At 40.7% G+C, this 17,826-nt stretch overlaps 2 protein-coding genes across 7 annotated transcripts in view; one reads left to right on the top strand and one right to left on the bottom strand.

Annotated features, from left to right (window-relative positions):
• Nucleotides 1-17,826, bottom strand: part of ABCA1 (ATP binding cassette subfamily A member 1) — a 138,095-nt gene that overhangs the window by 7,196 nt on the left and 113,073 nt on the right. For all 5 annotated transcript variants that reach the window (XR_009251525.1, XM_058694683.1, XM_058694685.1 and 2 more), the window contains 15 exons: nt 16,606-16,680; nt 15,954-16,123; nt 14,100-14,277; nt 12,021-12,136; nt 11,780-11,924; nt 10,138-10,261; nt 8,956-9,085; nt 8,565-8,685; nt 7,270-7,332; nt 6,295-6,401; nt 3,632-3,773; nt 3,078-3,212; nt 2,010-2,113; nt 1,255-1,347; nt 344-587 (listed from right to left, as the gene is read on the bottom strand). Coding sequence is in view for 4 of the 5 variants with exons in the window: in XM_058694683.1 (XP_058550666.1) it covers nt 344-587; nt 1,255-1,347; nt 2,010-2,113; nt 3,078-3,212; nt 3,632-3,773; nt 6,295-6,401; nt 7,270-7,332; nt 8,565-8,685; nt 8,956-9,085; nt 10,138-10,261; nt 11,780-11,924; nt 12,021-12,136; nt 14,100-14,277; nt 15,954-16,123; nt 16,606-16,680 (1,947 nt within the window). In the remaining variant the exon portion in view is untranslated. The remainder of the gene's footprint in view (nt 1-343; nt 588-1,254; nt 1,348-2,009; nt 2,114-3,077; nt 3,213-3,631; nt 3,774-6,294; nt 6,402-7,269; nt 7,333-8,564; nt 8,686-8,955; nt 9,086-10,137; nt 10,262-11,779; nt 11,925-12,020; nt 12,137-14,099; nt 14,278-15,953; nt 16,124-16,605; nt 16,681-17,826) is intronic.
• Nucleotides 1-17,826, top strand: part of LOC131491570 (protein NipSnap homolog 3A-like) — a 42,313-nt gene that overhangs the window by 19,643 nt on the left and 4,844 nt on the right. For both annotated transcript variants that reach the window (XR_009251529.1, XR_009251528.1), the window contains exon 7: nt 6,309-6,415. The gene's annotated coding sequence lies outside the window, so the exon portion shown is untranslated. The remainder of the gene's footprint in view (nt 1-6,308; nt 6,416-17,826) is intronic.

Here is a 17,826-nt window from a genome sequence, read left to right as displayed (position 1 = left end):
CTCACAACCAAGAGATCATGACCTGACCCAAGATGAGCCACCAAGGAGCCCCTGATGTTATCTAATTTAAATGGGATAAGGCACCTGGCAAAAGGCCTGGCCTATGGTAGGGACTAAAAATTGGTAGTTATTGTGATTATTATTACTATGCTCACAATAACCCTCTAAAGTAGAATCATCTCCCTTTTCACATTCAGAGCAGTTAGTAAATAGCATAGCTAGTAGATCAGAAATTCAAGCTCAGATGGTCAAAGCTGCTCTAGGACCCATAATGGGAGTGGGGGACAGGGATTGGGAACCCTTACCCTCAAAAGTCAGTCTATTTTTGACATTCAAAGCTTACTTGGTCAAGTGTTGTCTGAGAAACAGAGTAGTCTTCTATGTGGAGTCGCTTTTTGCTCTGGGAAAGGATGCTGAATATCCTAGCCAGGGAAGATAATGAGGATGGAAGCTGGTACTGGAGCATGTTCCGGTGCTTCTCTTTGAGAACACTTCCTGGAAAGGCAAGTCCAAAGAACTCCTGGACAGGCTTCAGATCAGGGTTGGACCCTGCTATTCGTACAACTATTGTATAACCATCTCCAAACCTGAAAGCAGAAAAACAAAAACAAAAAAAAAAAAAAAAAACAACCAAATGGAAGATCCTCAGGAAACCTCTCATAAGAACATTTAACCCTGCCCACCTGGTGCCATGAGAAAGGAAGATCCACAACAGACCCAGAAGTAAGTACCTGAGAGAAGGAACTAGTTACCATTTATTGACTACCTATTCTAGTGCCATGCTGAGTGCCTTAGACATATGATTTCATTGAATCCTCACCTGGACATATGAAATCTGGCAGATGCTACATAGAAACTGAAGCCCAGGGGGTTAGTCACTTTCCCCTGGTACAGAGCTCCTAAGTGCTAGGGCCCAGGATGTGGACTCATTTGTGTTGGACTCCAAAGCCTATGCTCTAACCATCCCAGCATGTGTAAAATTTCCCATTTCATGTGCTTTCCAAGGCCAGAAGGTAGATATTCCTAGGATACAGGCTCTCAGGAAGGTGAAGGAATTTGTGCAAGAGCACACACCAGTGAAAGGTAAAGACAGAATTTGAATGCAGCGCTGTCAGACCTCAAAGCCCTCATTTTTTCCACTAAACCATTTTGTTCCATTTATTTCCCTTTATTTTAGAGCCACCACGTATATGCTCACAAAAAGAATGCAAGCTTTCTCAGTACGTATCATCCCAAGGAAATGGTCTTTGTTACCTATTTTTCAGATGCTGGACACTGCCAAGACACCGGAACCTCCCATTCACCATAATTGCCATCCTAGTGCACAGCGCTTCACATTCTTCCATACTGTGGGAACACAGATTTTTGTTTTAGAAAGATGCTCCTCTAACCATCAGGACATCATAGGACCTCGGGAATTTGAAAGAAATACATTCTCAGTTTCCTAGGGCATAATTGCACCCTGCTCCAAATACATGTAGATGTAGCAATAACACAGTTTACTGCCGCACTGTTTACCCTTGTAAAAAAAAAAAAAAAATGCAAACAGTCCAAATGTCTACAAAAAGAGGAATAGTTAAATAACTTTTTTTTAGGGCATATCTTATTGGAATACTGTCAACTCATAGCTATGAGAAAGGATGACACATCTAAATGTACTGACTTGAAATAATGTTTACAAAATATTAAGTGAAAAAGAACAGTATCTATCTGGTATCTGAGAACCCCAAGCTTGCATTTTTGCTTGTAAAAATACACAGACACACACACACACACACACACACACACACACACACACACACACACACGTGTGTAGAAATTTGCAAAAGAAAACTGCAAAGATGTAGCCTAATGATAGTTATCTCCTAGTGAGGCAATTTCAGGTAATTTTCACTGTTTTTCTCTTTGCCTTTCTGTATTTTGTAATTTTTATACAATGATCAAATCCACTATTTAGAAAATTTTTAAATTACACAACACAGATGCCAAGCCAAGTCTTCACTACTGACCTATGAGATGTAAGCACTACTGATCTCCCTTCCTTGACAATACTTAAGGCACAATTCCATAGGAATCTCCGGGCTTTGGGATCCATGCCTGTGGTAGGTTCATCCTGTGATCAGAATAAAATAAGTCCTATTATTTGTGGAAAACACATCAAAGATAGATTTAAGTGCAGAAGCATCTTTGAAATAAGATGAATGGGAAGTTAAAAGTTAGGCTATTTCTTGATGGACCAAAGAACCAGACCTTATATACCAGAATAAACTGCATACTTGTTTGTAACCAGTTCATTCTTATAAATGTGTCATTGAATTTTTTAATAAAATTAAATTTCTCCAAATGAGTAGAAAGGGAAAGGAAAAACCTATTTCGTTTCAATCATCTTTTCATGACTGACAAGTACACACTAAACTTCTTTTGTCTGAAATTTCTATTCAAGTCTGTATTAGGTTTGGGTAAAATTACTTTACTTCTTTTTTTATTCTAACTCACTCCAGCTTAGCCTGTTATATTGTATTTGCTAGTCTTAGAGAAACAGACTACAGATCCAAACAGTCTGGATAACATTATAGCCTTAACCGAAGGCTTCTTCCTGTAATAACTTCAATGCAGAAGAAAAAGGGCCATGGGCCACTGTCCAGTCTAATCTTCTGTTTTCATCTATCTGTATGTAAGGACTATGACCCAGATGCCACCTTGGGGATCTTGAAACCATAATTTCCATCTATAGGGGATGAACACATAGATGATAAGAATGTTCCAGAGAAAGGTCAAATCACATATCCAAGACTCAGTCACACCTGTCGGGGTTCTCCACAGCAGAGAAATAAGGTCTCTGGAGCATCTCTCTTTTGGAGCATGTGAGGGCATAGCAAAACCACCCCAGTATGTATCAAAAAAAACTTCCCTCTGGTTTTCTAAGGCTTCTCTGCTGTTCCTGGTTGGAAGAAGGATGGCTTGCCATTAGCCACGCCAGTCAGGCATGGCTGTATATCCCTGGATATACAGGACTTTAGAAAAAGTGATGTTCTCCATTCAGGCCAAAATAGTTTTCCATTCACAGTCCTACTCACCAGAAACACTACAGGAGGCCCGCCAATCAAAGCCATGGCTGTTGAGAGCTTGCGTTTGTTGCCTCCACTATAGTTACCAGCATATTTTTCTCCATACTTCACCAGGCCCAGTTTTCGAATTGCCCATTCACCAACCTAGAGTAATGAAAAGCACTTTGACTTTTGTCTGCTTTGTTAATTTTATCATGCTTTCTTATACTTATATATGTCATGTTTCTTTACTGAGTAAAGACTAGGAAAATTCTTTTCACTGAGTAGATTCTGTAATCATGACCTAGCAAGTGCCAAGGAGCCCAAAAGCAGGGGGAAGGGATCTGTGTGGGTGGGAACAGCACTTCCTCTCTGCCCTCCAGCATGCGTCTGCCACTCACTCTTGCCCCACCATCACCATGAATTCCCACCCTGCAAGTAGGGGTCAAGAGCCAGCATTCCACATTGCTGCATCCATGAGTAAGAAGAGCCTAAAGCCAATGGTCATTTGTGAAAGTCAAAGCCGTAAGGTCTACTGTCAGCATGCCAAAGAGAACAGGCTAGCTTTCTGGCGCTCACGGTACCTTCCCAACTTCTTTCTCTGGGACTCCTCTCAAGAGGGCAAAGAACTCCACATGCTCTCTTCCAGTCAGTAACTCCGTGATGGCATCAAACTGAGGGCAATAGCCCATGTTCTGATGCACTTCGTGGATGTTTGATAAGATACTGCAAAGAAAAAAACTGGTCAGGTTTTAAGCATCTAGAGATATTCTGATTAGATAATCTTGCCTAATGTTCCTATAAAGTATGCTCGTACATGACAAAAATAACCAGAGAGCACACTAGCTTCGAGGAACAATCTTTCCGCCCCAAGGATGCCAGCCCCCACTGGCAATCAGTGCCTCTGTCCTGCCCACTTGCACCTGGCTCTCCCAACACCTCAATCTGCAAGCTCAGTCCCATTTCAAGATCCCCACGTCCATTCCAAATGCAGTGCTATCTTTACCAACAACCTCACTCACACAATCCCAGGACCTCAGCACTAAGTCTCGACCCCAGACTGACTTCTGTGTCCCAGTCATATGTATGAAGTACTTTGTTACTCCAAAGTCTCCTTCATGGCCATTCAGACCCAGAGGAAGCCCAGCAACTCTGGGTGTGACCTCCCTCCTTCTGCTTTCTGCTGTTCATACATTGACTTGGCCGCAATATGGTTCAGGCCCCCTGGTTCCACTATTTCCCTTCTAGTTTTTAAGGGTTTTGTTTTTGGGGTGTTTTGTTGTTGTTAATTGTTGTTGTTTTATCACAGGCTCTCTGAAAATCTGGTGACAAAAAAAATATGTACCTATAGACGTAACTTTACATTTATTGGTGGAAGCAGCTTTTGGGCCCCATGAAGCCAAGCTCAGGTTAAGAATCCCTGATGTGGGAGAAGCTCAGGCCCCATCCAGTCTGATGGCCGCACATCAGCCATGTCTGGATAGTGTCTGCCTTTGGTCTTTCAGCAGTATTCATTTCTCTTTGCAGATCTGTTTAATACTCCCAGGGCCAGCTTTTTCCAGAATTATGACTGAGGTATCCACAGACATGAGGCCTGGCCCTCACAGCAGCACTGTCTAAGCCAGTTCTTACAACCAGTCACTGTGACAAACCTTAATTTGGGCCAGTTATTGCTGCCATTGCTTTATGTCCAAGGAGTCTGGTACTAGGATCAAGGCTGGGGAAGCAGGTATGCAGCCTTAGGCCTGCTATTTCAGAATTTCTGTTCTCTTAAACCTCCTTTACTCTGCTACTAAAAATGTTAATGAGACAGAAGAGGGGACCCATGAGTACATTAAGTCCCTTGCTCCTTTCAATTTTATGGGCTAGTAGCCCCCTATCCATTATTTCCAAATTGTGAGTCATCATCCATTAGTGGGCTACAAAATAAATTTAGTGGGTCATGATCAGTTTTTTTAAAAGACATGCTTATTTATGTGTTTTTGTGTATTTATTAGGTTGAGAGGTAACTGTATTTGCTACTTTGGATCATAGTCAGAAAAGTTCAAACGCATCTCTCCATATAAAAAGCCCAGAGAAGCCCCACATATTTAGAATATTCAGGGTAACATTGCCTAATTGGTCTCTGAAGTGGAGATGTACCCCTTAAAGATCACTTAGTCACCTGTGCATTCTGAGAGAATGGCTTAATGTGGCCTCAATAATTGATACACTCTTTAGGGAGGACAATTTAGCAAGTACACACCCTTTCACCTAGTAGGAATTTTGCCTGAGGAATTGCAAGAGGACTACAAGGACATATTTACATAGTGAAAAACAGAAACCAAGTGTCCAGCAATAAGGAATTGATTAAATAAACTACAGGTAAACGTACAGAGGAGCATTTTATGTAATAATGTAAAGTCTACATCGTAGAATATGTAACCCATTGGGAAATATTCATACCAGCCTCATTAACAACAGTAAACTAATTAAAAAAAAATTTGTTTTAACGTTTTATTTCTTTTTGAGACAGAGAGAGACAGAGCATGAATGGGGAGGGGCAGAGACAGAGGGAGACACAGAATCAGAAGCAGGCTCCAGGCTCTGAGCAATCAGCCCAGAGCCCAACGCGGGGCCTGAACTCATGGACCGCGAGATCGTGACCTGAGCTGAAATTGGATGCTTAACTGACTGAGCCACCCAGGCGCCCCAACAGTGAACTAATTTTAAAAAACCTAGATACAGTATCATGTCAATTTTATATTATATATATATATGTATACATATATATATATATATATATATATATATATATATATACATATATATATATATATATATATATATATATGTATATATATTATATACACATATACACTTATATGTGTATATAACATAGATTTGGGCTGATGGGAATGTTCTAAAACTAGATTGTGGTGATCTGTGCATAACCTTGCAAACTGACTAGCAATCATTTAATTGTACTCTTAGGAAAAGCAAACTACATGGTATATAAATTATACCTGAATGAAGCTGTTTAAAAAAAAAAAAAAAACAGATGGGGACTGGAAAAAAAATGTAAATAGTGGTTATCTCTAGGTAGTGGGATTATTGATGATTTTTATCTTTTTCTTTATACTTCACTGTATTTCAACATTTTTATAAACTACATAGTACTGTTATAATCCCCAAAAATCAAAATATATTTACCTAAATAAAGTAAAAAAAGTTTTTGTGGCAAAATACACTCTATGTCTTTTCTTACCTATTTTTGTTAAGGAAAGCATCTCCTCTGGTAACCGTGGTATCTCCAGTTAACATCTTGAAAGTTGATGATTTCCCAGCCCCATTAACTCCCAGAAGTCCAAAGCACTGAAACATATTGGGTAAGCCATATAAGCAAAATACTAAAAATCTGAATATAAATGACCCTTATAAAATAGTCACCTCAACTGGGTTTTTAGAGAACATGATTCTAAAATACCATTCTTAAATATTGATGAAGAGTCTAATTTTTTCTGGTTTTAAGAACTTATATAGATATTTAAATATAATTTGTAATGAGACACATTGAGCATATTTGTAAATATTATTTGAATCATGAGGTTGAGGCCAAAGCTCATGTGTAAAAGAAAAGTAATGAAAACCAACCAGTCACATTTCACGATCTAATCTGGCTCAAGGGCAGAAAAAAACACAAACATGAACAATAAAGGAAAAAACCTACTTAAAAAAAATCTATTTCAATTTCATCATCATCTTGAATCGATCACAAAGTCACATTTGAGACGTGCATGCTTTCTTTTTAAATTAAAAAAAAAAATTAATGTTTATTCTTGAGCAAGAGAGAGGGAGAAAGCGAAAGCATGAGCAGGGGAGGGTCAGAGAGAGAAGGAGACACAGCATCCAAACAAAGCAAGCTCCAGGCTCTGAGCTGTCAGCACAGAGCCCCATGCAGGGCTTAAACTCATTAACCGTGAGATCATGACCTGAGCTGAAGTTGGATGCTTAACCAACTGAGCCACCCAGCCACCCCACGTGCATTCTTTTCTAAAATTGCCTAACATTATCCCAAGCCTTTTGACAAATGGGATCCCCATCTTCTCAATGACTGATTGCTCCACATACACATGAATAGAGAAGCCTTTAAAACTCACTTTTAACCCTTCCAGATGTTGTTTGATTGGGTAGACAGTTTGAATTAATGAGGACAAGAAAAGTGTAGACAAAGTGCCTTTACCTCGCCAGGAGGAATGCCAACGCAAATCCTGTCAACAGCAGGCTTCCTCTTTCTTCTGTAGATCTGCAACCGACAAAGTGCACACATTCATGAGCCATGGTGAATCATAGCTATCCCAAGCAACTGTGGAAGAGGGAATTATAACTCAAATACACATGAAGTAAGACTCATCAGTAAAACTAAGTCACACCTTTGATATGCTAAGAGCCTTGGTCTGTCTCTGTAGCAACTGGCTTCTGAAGGACTCTGAAGCTCAAAATAAAAGTGAACTTCTTTTTATTTTTAATTTCATATCAACCTTTTTATGTTTATTTGTTTTTATTATTTTTTAATGTTTATTTACTCTGGGGGGGAGGGGGGCAGAGAGAGAGGGGGAGAGAGAGAATCCCAAGCAGGCTCTGCACTGTCAGCAGAAAGCCCTATGCGGGGCTCAAACTCATGAACCATGAGATCATGACCTGAGCCAAAGTCGGAAACTTAACCAACTGAACCACCCAGGCACCCCTTATGTTTATTTTGAGAAAGAACATGCGCGTGCGCACACACACTCACACAAGTGGGGGAGGGGCAGAGAGAGGGAGGGACAGAGAGAATCTCAAGCAGGCTCCATGCTTGCTCTCAGTGCAGAGCCTAACATGGGGCTTGATCTCAAGAACCTTTGAGATCATGACCTAAGCAGAAATCAACAGTTGGCTACTTAACTGACTGAGCCACCCAGGTGTGCCTACTATCAACCTTCTCCAAAGACATATTAGTCATTAAAATATAATTTTTCATTTACTTGATAGATTTTTAAAAAATTAAACTGTGCAGGGTAAAAATGTATCATCGAAGCACTGCAAATATTGTTTGTACATATTATAAAAAAGTAAATTGTTGGGATTCTGGCACCTAGCGTGGGCTGAAACAAACCTTCCTCCTGAGACATATGGAGACATACCAGCTTTTTAGACTATGACTCTCAAAATCAGCCATTTATTCTTCCTACCTCAGCTTTGACTGGATGTACAATTTTAGTATGTTTTAATAACAAACACAAAAGTGTAAGTGTGAAAAACAAATATACTTGAGAACAAGACTTCATATTATAAAATATTCTCAGTAGGATTTCTTTCATTAAGAAGTCCCCTCAGTGTATTTTAAATAAAATTAAATACTAGATAGAAACTTGGTATAGATGTACATATTTGGGGAAGCATGCTCTTTTTATTAAGCAAATAAGCAAAAATGACCGTTTCCAACATATAAAGCTGAAAACAACTGAATACAAGTTGTTACAGCCTGTACTGTCTCACCTTTGTCAGCTCCTTGATTTCCAAGATGTCATTCTGTCCTCCACCATCAAGAATTCTCTGTCTTTCCCGCTTCACATCTTCATCCTCATCATTCAATGGAGGAAGCCTTGCATTTACAGGTCTTGGGGGAAAATTTTTAAGAAAAAAAAAAAAAAATCAACCTTTCAAGGTATCTTTCAAGACAAAGACCCAATTTCTAAGCAAGTCCTATAAAATATACTCTCTGTAGTTTTTAGGATCAGCAGTGCTGTGGGCTAGAGGATACCCACATTAGGAAAATCAGTTGGATTGTCTTGAGATCAATGCAAAGAAACCACCACTGACTAGTGCTTCCCCATGTTCCTCTGTGACCCTCAACCAGGTGCTCCATGAGTTCTGAGAAAAAGCTCACCTGGGCCTGATGAAGAATCTGTACTGGATCAGAACAGTGATGAGGAAGAATACCACCCCTTCCACAGCCATGGCGAAGAGGTTTCGTCCCACTAAGTCCCAAGACAGTGGTGAAACAAAACGATTCTCCCCTGAAGACACAATGTAGAGATCCAGTCAGAATGGAGGCACCAAACACCATGGCCCTTCCTCAAATTCAGGCTCAAATTTGTCTATGTTCCCAAAAACACCAATGGTTCTTGTCTATGACAAGTAAGGGAGTGATTACTTTTCAAGTCTGATTTAGAGTAGCATTTTGGGAAAATATACTATGACCCAGTAATCAGTCAGAATTTCAGAACTAACATGTATTAGATCTCTAATTTCATATCTTATATTTCCTTTTTAATGAGACATGCCACAAATCCCTTTTAAAAAGGCAAACAATCCAGGGTAATTTTAAGGGTATTTTAGCAAACTGTTTCACTGAAGATTAGAGAGTGCTTTAAAAAGATGCCCCTTTCAGTAGCATATAATGTAACCCATTGAACTAATTAAATCATCTGGCTTTATGGGAATACTCCTTACATTCCTTATACATCTCCTGTGCACTTGTTAATTGAAAAGAAAGAAAAAATAGTCCCTCTTCTATGTCCATTAAATAACATGGCCCATCTAGCTATATGAGCCAGTGGATGAAGAACAGTAATGTGGCCACAGGAGAAATATTTTTAAAGACTCTAGAGATTGAAAAAGCTGCAATAAATTACCTTTTTATAGACTTTGTAAAAGGTAATAGATGGCCACTCTGCAGACCCACGACTTTGCTAGTAGTCAGAGCCAAAGTTTGTACCCTTCCTTCTGGTTCTCTGGACTGTATCCAATTATAACTATGGTTTGCCTTTTCCAGTGACTAACAAACCCAACCAGTGGCTTTATGCACTGGGTCCAGGATGAAGCCAGTATTTCCCTTACCTCCTTACCTCCAAAATTGCCCTCTCACTTTTCTCAAGGCTATCAGAGGCAGACAAATGTTGCATCAAAAGATCCACACCACATCCAGCTTCATTGTCATGAACCCTCTGAGTGGTGGGAAGTCCTATGCCCAGTCACCAGTCTCTTTCCAAAACAAAGCCCAGAGTCCCAAGGCCCATGAAAACTGTCATCTCCACGAAAGCACCCTCTAGCCACTGCTGTTGCTCACCAAACCTTTCCAGGGCATCAGCCATTGCCTGATTTTTCACCATGTCGATGAGCCCCCGTCCCAGGCAAAAATGTGGGAAAATCAAGAATACAGACTTCAGGATATCATTGATGTTATTCAGTTTCTAAAAAAATAAAAAATAAAAAAAATAAGAAAGAAATGTCATTTCTTCAAATGAATGTCATTTGTGGTTTAGGCTAAAAATATATCTAAAATATGAGAGATTAGAAAAATTTGGATTCGCTGGGGTCAAACTGAACCTTTGAATTCAGACACCAATCAATAGTAACAGCCATAGTTGATGATACATAACCCAATAAAATTTCTTTAGAAAATCTGAAGTAAAAAAAAAAAAATTGAAGTAATGCTATGAATATGTAGAAATAGGAGCAAAGTTTGGAAACAGTTATTTTTAATCAGAGGCAAATCTGTAATAAAATACTGGCTTAGCATTTCAAAAGCAAATTGCTCATGCCTGGGTAATATTTCAGTTTCAGGATTTTGTAGGCATTTTAAAAATCCTTCTTGTACACGTCAAGCCAGTGGCCAAATAGCCAACAATTAAGTTGCCATGTGCTGGATGCCCCGTGTTAGGGCACAGGGGAGGCCAAGGTTAATAAACGGTCTCTACTCTGAGGAAATTACTACATAACTGGTAGTACTGGAGGCATGAACTGAGGGTTTGGGGAGCACAGGAGAAAGGGAGAGCGCCTCCCGCTTGGCAGGTAAGGAAAGCTTCATATCTGAGCAGAGTATTGAAGGCTTAGTGAGATACTACCAGGCTCTATAATAAAAGAAGTCAGGCCTACAGGAGTATGGACGGTTAAAGCCAACAACAAACTCAGCTAAAACTACAGAGCCTTGGGAAAGGGTGTGGTGAGATTTGGCCAGGAAGAGCTGTGCACCTCTAAAGGCCTTGCATGCTAAGTTAAGGTGTTTGGACAAAGACAGTAACAACAGGAATGGACAGGGCCCTTAAAGAGATCTGGAACCAGAAGACCAGACAAGGTAAACAGTTCAATGTGGGACATAAGCAAAAGCATATACGATGACTATAATACTGCCAGCTGGGGTGATTGGGTAGATAGGAATGCCATCCAGTGGGACGGGAATGGCAAGAGAAGTACTAGGTTTTGAGAGAAAAGATGATTAGGACAGGTCAAGTATGGGGCATCTAGAAATAATCTAACTGGAGCCATCTGCTAGGCAAGTGAAAACGTGAAACTAGAGTTCCAGGGAACAATGAGGGCTAAAGGCATAGATCCGGGAGATAACTATGTAAGACACGGAGAGAGGGTTGGTCAAAGCCTCGGGAATGAATGGCATCACACAGAGATAACATCTTAAGTGGAAAGCAAAGATGGCACAGGACCAAATAGTGGGAAGAGCAACACTTAAACAGAAAGGAGTACAAAAGAATCTGTCAAAGGAAACTCAAGGGTTTGATCAAACTAAGAAATATAAAAAAAAAAGGAGGAGAAAGACGTGCTATTCAAACCCGGCGGGGAGAGAATCTGAAAAAGGATGGAGTGGTCAGCGGGGTCAACACCACAGACAAGTAGCATTAGATCATTATTCCATGCTGTCCTCTGGCTCGCAGAGATGCTCGTCCCCACAAGAGCTGCTCTTTCAGCAGACTCACATTGTTGGTGAATAGCTCCAGCACAAAAGTGGCCACGCTGCCGTTGATCCCAATGAAGAGGTTCACGCTGGTGAGGACCACGTAGGCTGTGCTGGGGATCTTGAACACGAAGGAGGCTGGGTACATGAGAGGTGTGATCGACCACCTGGTGAGGCACAAAGACAAATGTCCACTGGGTATCCCCTGCCTTCCCTCAGAAACTGGGCACTATATGCCTTACCCCCATCCACAGGTGCCTTACCCATACAGCAAAAGTAGAAGGGCTAGCACAGGCAGGTTGGTAGAGGACACGTAAGACTTCTGCTGGAAGCAGATGAAGATGATAATGACCAGCGTGGCAGGGACCACATAGTTGCACTAAAAGTGAAAAGCAAGGAAATAAGGTTCACCCCTGAGTCAGAGACACAACACATCTCAAGTCTTCACCATCATAGGACAAGAAAGGGCAGATAAACATATTGGGAGAATAACTTTGAATTAATGAAGCCACATAAAGCATTAATCAAAATATCGGACAATACATTTTGACAAGCATTTTACCCTTGGCTGATTTTATAAACTGCATGCCCTTTCTGTCTTTCCAACAGCTAAGCCAAGGTGTCACGCTCAGTAAACTTATACTGAACAATGGATTCCCAGTCAGAGTAATTACAATTTCACAGCAGCAAATAAGCTTCCATTATTCTTCCCAAAGATGATTGCGTGCTTCATCGTTAATGCTATATTATAGTCTGCCCAAGTTCAATCTCACATGTAATCTATTTATAAGCGCTTAACTCATAACATGAATGTCACAATTGTTTCATCACACTGAGAATAATTTTCAAGGCTGTCCTGACAGTGTGTCAAGCATTAAAATGCAGATATAAAGACTTGACTACAGGACAATTATGAGAATTCATAGCTGGCGGACCGAAGTACATGCGGGGAGGGGAAGTGGGCTTGTTGGCTGTTAAAAGAATTTGAGCTTCAGACTGCAGGGCTCTGTCTCAGCCCCATTCTTCCCAGTATGTTTATCAACAACTTAGATGAAGACATGCTTTTAGTGAATTTCAGAGTCTCTAAAGCAGGAAGGGACAGATAATACACAGGAAGATAAGGGATAGCTCTGAGGTCACAGACTTGATATTCCATCTCTGAACCTCCTGTGCCTGCCACAGTCAGATGCATAGTGAGCACTTAAGTATGTGTTTACCAAATGAAGTAATCACTGGATCAAGACAAAAACAAAACCAAATGGATACTAAACAAGATGCAGTGTAATAGGGATAAATATGAAGTTTAGGTTCAGAAAATCAATTGCATTAGTATAGAGTGAAAGAGACCCCATTCACCAATCATGATATGAAATGGAAATTACAGTTCACTACCAAGTTGCCATCTAGACAGTGCTACCTCCCCATGCAATACCCATGGGCTAAGTAATGAAAGTATGGCATAAAGATCAACTCTCTCTAGATATGTAACCCTTCAGACCTCAGCCTGAACACAAGGTTAGTTTTCGGCTTGGCTTTTCAAAAGGAACATTAACAACGTGGGGCATGGCCATAGAAAGGCAACATATCGGAACAGTGATAAGTCTGAGAGGCTTGGTATAATCAAAACAAACATCATCATCATTACTCATGTTTGTACAGTGCTTTAGAGATTACAAAGTATGTTCTCATATAGATCATCTTATATGGGGAAGACCTGGGTTAAATGAAAGTTGTGTTTAAATACCTGAAGGACTGTGCGGTGGGAGAAGAATTAAATTTGTTCTGTGTGGCTTACAATTAATGGAAGTCAAGGGAGATAAACTTCAACTCCGCTTTACAAAAATTAGAAGTTCAGAATTCTTTTAAGTCCTCTATACTGGTCTGAACAGAAGCAATGTATTACAGCTGGCGTAAAAATATATTTGAAATGGATGGATAAGCTTCTGGGTAAAATGTATAGAGTTTTCAACTGAAAGATGGATTTCCTACCAAGGTAAAGAACACCCTGATTCTGGTGGTGAAAACCTACCAGACAAGGTAAAGGCACTGAAGTTTTGACTAAGGGTCTTCCAGCTTGATGTTACTTTGAAAAATGGTCAGTTAGGAAATTAGCGGCAGTGGTATTAATTGCAGCGTGGACAGATTTTTCTTTCCAGCGGGAGATCAGCTCTGTATTTGATGCCATATTTAGTGTCATGAGAGTATACAACTGCCTCTGCCTTTTCCTTTTTCATTCATCTTTGACTAGCTAGTACACTTTTAGAAAAGCCGGGGCGGGGGGCTCTTTCGTCCAATCCACAGCCCTAATGATTTATAAAACAGCAGCAGACTGGAGTTCTTACCATATCCCACACAAAATTGGAGAGCCAATAGATGACAGGCTTCACTCCACTGATGAACTGCAGGTGTTTTGCTTTGCTGACCCGCTCTTGGATCAAGAACACCACAAAGCTGGCCGGGACGAAGGACATTGCAAAGATGACACAGATGGACACAAGGACATCCACTGATGTAGTCATCCTGAAAACAAAAGGCAGTGAGGCTATGAGAGGCCATTGATGCAGCTGAGGACCCAATCAAGTGAGATACACGTGCACACACACACACAAACACACAAGTGTCTGAGATCTGAGGGAAAAATATCTGTTCACCAAACGAATTTCATTCAGGGTTAAAGACGATTATTTTCAAGTAAAAAAAATTCTGATGATTAAAATGCAAAAGTGATTTCAGTGAGGCAAAAAAGAACCCATTACCATAGTGAAATTATTTTAAAAAGTCTAAGAATGGTCAAATGGCATTCATTTGGTCTTCCTTTCTTGACACTTAAGAGCATTAAGTTATAATTTTTCACACATATAGGACTACTATATCTTGAAAACTAAATAAAGCAGAAATATTAGTGTGAAACTATTCAAATAAGTTAATTTCCGGCTTTAAATAAATTTGAAAACAATAGTATGCAGCATATGTAACAAAAATTCTCAAATTCTTATTTTAAGAATTATAAGCTCATTAAAGAGGGTATAATATAAACTATTCTTATATATATTAATTATATATAAAGTTGGTATAAAGATCCTAGTGACATACATTTTTTTTTTTTTAATTTTTTTTTTTTCAACGTTTTTTATTTATTTTTGGGACAGAGAGAGACAGAGCATGAACGGGGGAGGGGCAGAGAGAGAGGGAGACACAGAATCGGAAACAGGCTCCAGGCTCTGAGCCATCAGCCCAGAGCCTGACACGGGGCTCAAACTCACGGACCGCGAGATCGTGACCTGGCTGAAGTCGGACGCTTAACCGACTGCGCCACCCAGGCGCCCCATTTTCTATATGAGTTCAGCAGAAATAGCTGTGCCATGCTCCATACACAGGGAAGAATCTAATGCTGAGTGCTAGACTTGGCAATTTACATGAATTGCCTCATTTAACACCATACATCTAGAAATTTAGAAACCAGATTCAAACATAGACCTGTATGATTCCAAGGCTATGCCCTTTAAACTATATTATACTGGCTTTAAACTTCACACATACACACAGACACACACACACACACACACACACACACACACACACACTTGACTGAGGAATTAAAAAGACAAGCTGATAAAAGTATGCTTCACCAAGTTTAGAAAATAGTGGTTTCAAAACTAATAAAACCATTTTCTAAATTTATTTTTTTTAATGTTTATTGACGTTTTGAGAGACAGAGCGTGACCGGGAAAGGGGCAGAGAGAAAGAGGGAGACACAGAGCCTGAAGCAGGCTCCAGGCTCTGGGCTGTCAGCACAGAGCCCCACACAGGGCTTGAACCCAAAAACCATGAGATCATAACCTGAGCCAAAGTCGGCCACTTAACCAACTGAGTCACCCAGGCACCCTGATTTTTTATTAACCAATGTGTAAATGGTGAGATAAAGTATTTTAGGATTTTATTGACAATTTTACTTTAATTCACTAAATGTAATGGTCTTTAGACATCAGGTCCTTTATCTTCTGCAGTTTAATCCCTATCAGCCAATTCATATGATCATTTTCTACCAGAACCTGAACAATCCAGATATACAAGAATATAACTGTGACCTCTGCTGATAGTCCAGAACCAGTTTCACACTTCCTTCCCCTATTCCAGGAGTCCACCAACACCCGCTCATCCTCCTACCCCACCCATTCAGACACAGTCACACTTACAGAGCCACTTCTGAGAGCTGCTGCTTAGTGAGATTCAGAGGGTGATTGAAAGCGGTAATCCCATACTGGCTGGGGTTCTCTCCCTTCTGCAGGTTGGCCCGGAGGATGGCATTGTTCATGACATTCAAGAAAGAGCTGATGGCATGCCAGCCCTTGTTGTTGAACCACACCTAAAATAAAATACACCAGGTACAAAGTAATGCTTCCAAATCCTTCTTCCGGAGGTAGATGCACATACAAAAAAACATGGGCGTAAATTTTAGGAATTCCAGTCATATACCAAGATAAAACATTATAGTCTGAGAACATGGCAAAGTAATCACGGTAGCCAGGGTATGTGGAGCACAGATCATAAAGCCAGGTGCTGTGCCAACGACCCTATACCTTTAACTCACTCAATCCTCACCATAGTTTTAAGAGAGGCATGATTATGATCTCCCTTTCTTAGATTAGTAAACTGAGGCTTAGATAAGTTAGGTAACTTGGTCACGGTCACAATAGTTCACTTGGTATGTCTGGTGGCAAAGCAAATTCTCTTCATTGCTATACTGTATGGCCTCTGTGGTAAAATTAGTAGCTCTTTTCTGTCATGAACACACCTGTCAACATGATGAGTTGTTCATCAAGAAGCTACTAGAACAAAGGGCTTTACCTTGACGTTATTTTTCGTGTCTAGTCCTGTCATGAATCTTCCCAAGCTGCTGAGAAATCGATCTGCAGAACTGTCCTGTGAACAAAAGAAACTTGCCTCAGCTGGGATGGTTCACAGGGAAGGGCAACAGGACAACCATGTGAGGAGCAATATTTTACTGCTTTGTTCACTGAGGTGAGATTTGAAGCCACTGGATAACTGGCGCCCAAGAAACAAGTGACCAGAAATCTTAAGCATTCGTGCTGCCCCAAACCACAAGTCTTGAAGGAGTTGCAGGGATGCCCAGTGACTCAAAGTCCCAAGATGCAGATGTCTCACTTAACTGAGTGGTGAGGATTCTCCCAAGTGTTCCCCTGGCGTCCTCCTAAGACCCAGAACTACACTCAGTGTGCTGAGGTATTGGATATGTAGGGTCTGTGCGTCAAAAGTGGCGATACGACTTTAGGACTATTGTGGCTGCCCATGATTCTGGAATGCAGGTCATCTGACCCCTCAATTCTCATTTAAAAATGGGAAACCAGAGGGGCGCCTGAGTGGCTCAGTCAGTTAGGTATCCAACCTCAGCTCGTGATTTCGTGGTCTGTGGGTTTGAGCCCCGCACTGGGCTCAACAGCCTGGAGCCTGCTTTAGACTTTGTGTCTCCTTCTCTCTCTCTGTCCCTCCCCCTGCCTTGTCTCTCTCCCTCCCTCTCTCTCTCAAAACTAAACATTAAAAAAAAATTGGAGTGGCAGGGAGGGCACCTGGGTGGCTCAGTCAGTTAAGCGGTTAACTTCAGCTCAGGTCATAATCTCACAGTCATGAGTTTGAGCCCTATGTTGGGCTCTGTGCTGACAGCTCAGAGCCTGGAGCCTGCTTTGGATTCTGTGTCTCCCTCTCTCTTGGCCCCTCCCCCACTCACGTTCTCTCTTTCTCTCAAAAATAAACAAATATTTTTTTAAAATTTTTAATAAAAAAAATGGGAAACCGGAAGTACTGAGAAATGAAGTGGGTGCTTTATAGAGGTCCTCCTGCCAACTTTAAGGAAATAATTCATTTCCTGTTTAACCAGTGATTGTTTTAGAAAAGTATGTTTGAAGCCCACTTTATTTGCCTACTGGCTAAATTCACAAACTGAAGTTATTCTGAGAGCTTTTAAATCTCTAAATTTTTGGGGCGCCTGGGTGGCGCAGTCGGTTAAGCGTCCGACTTCAGCCAGGTCACGATCTCGCGGTCCGTGAGTTC

Source organism: Neofelis nebulosa, chromosome 12, assembly GCF_028018385.1.
Source record: "Neofelis nebulosa isolate mNeoNeb1 chromosome 12, mNeoNeb1.pri, whole genome shotgun sequence".
NCBI lineage: Eukaryota > Metazoa > Chordata > Mammalia > Carnivora > Felidae > Neofelis > Neofelis nebulosa.
This window is presented reverse-complemented; position numbering and strand designations above follow the sequence as displayed.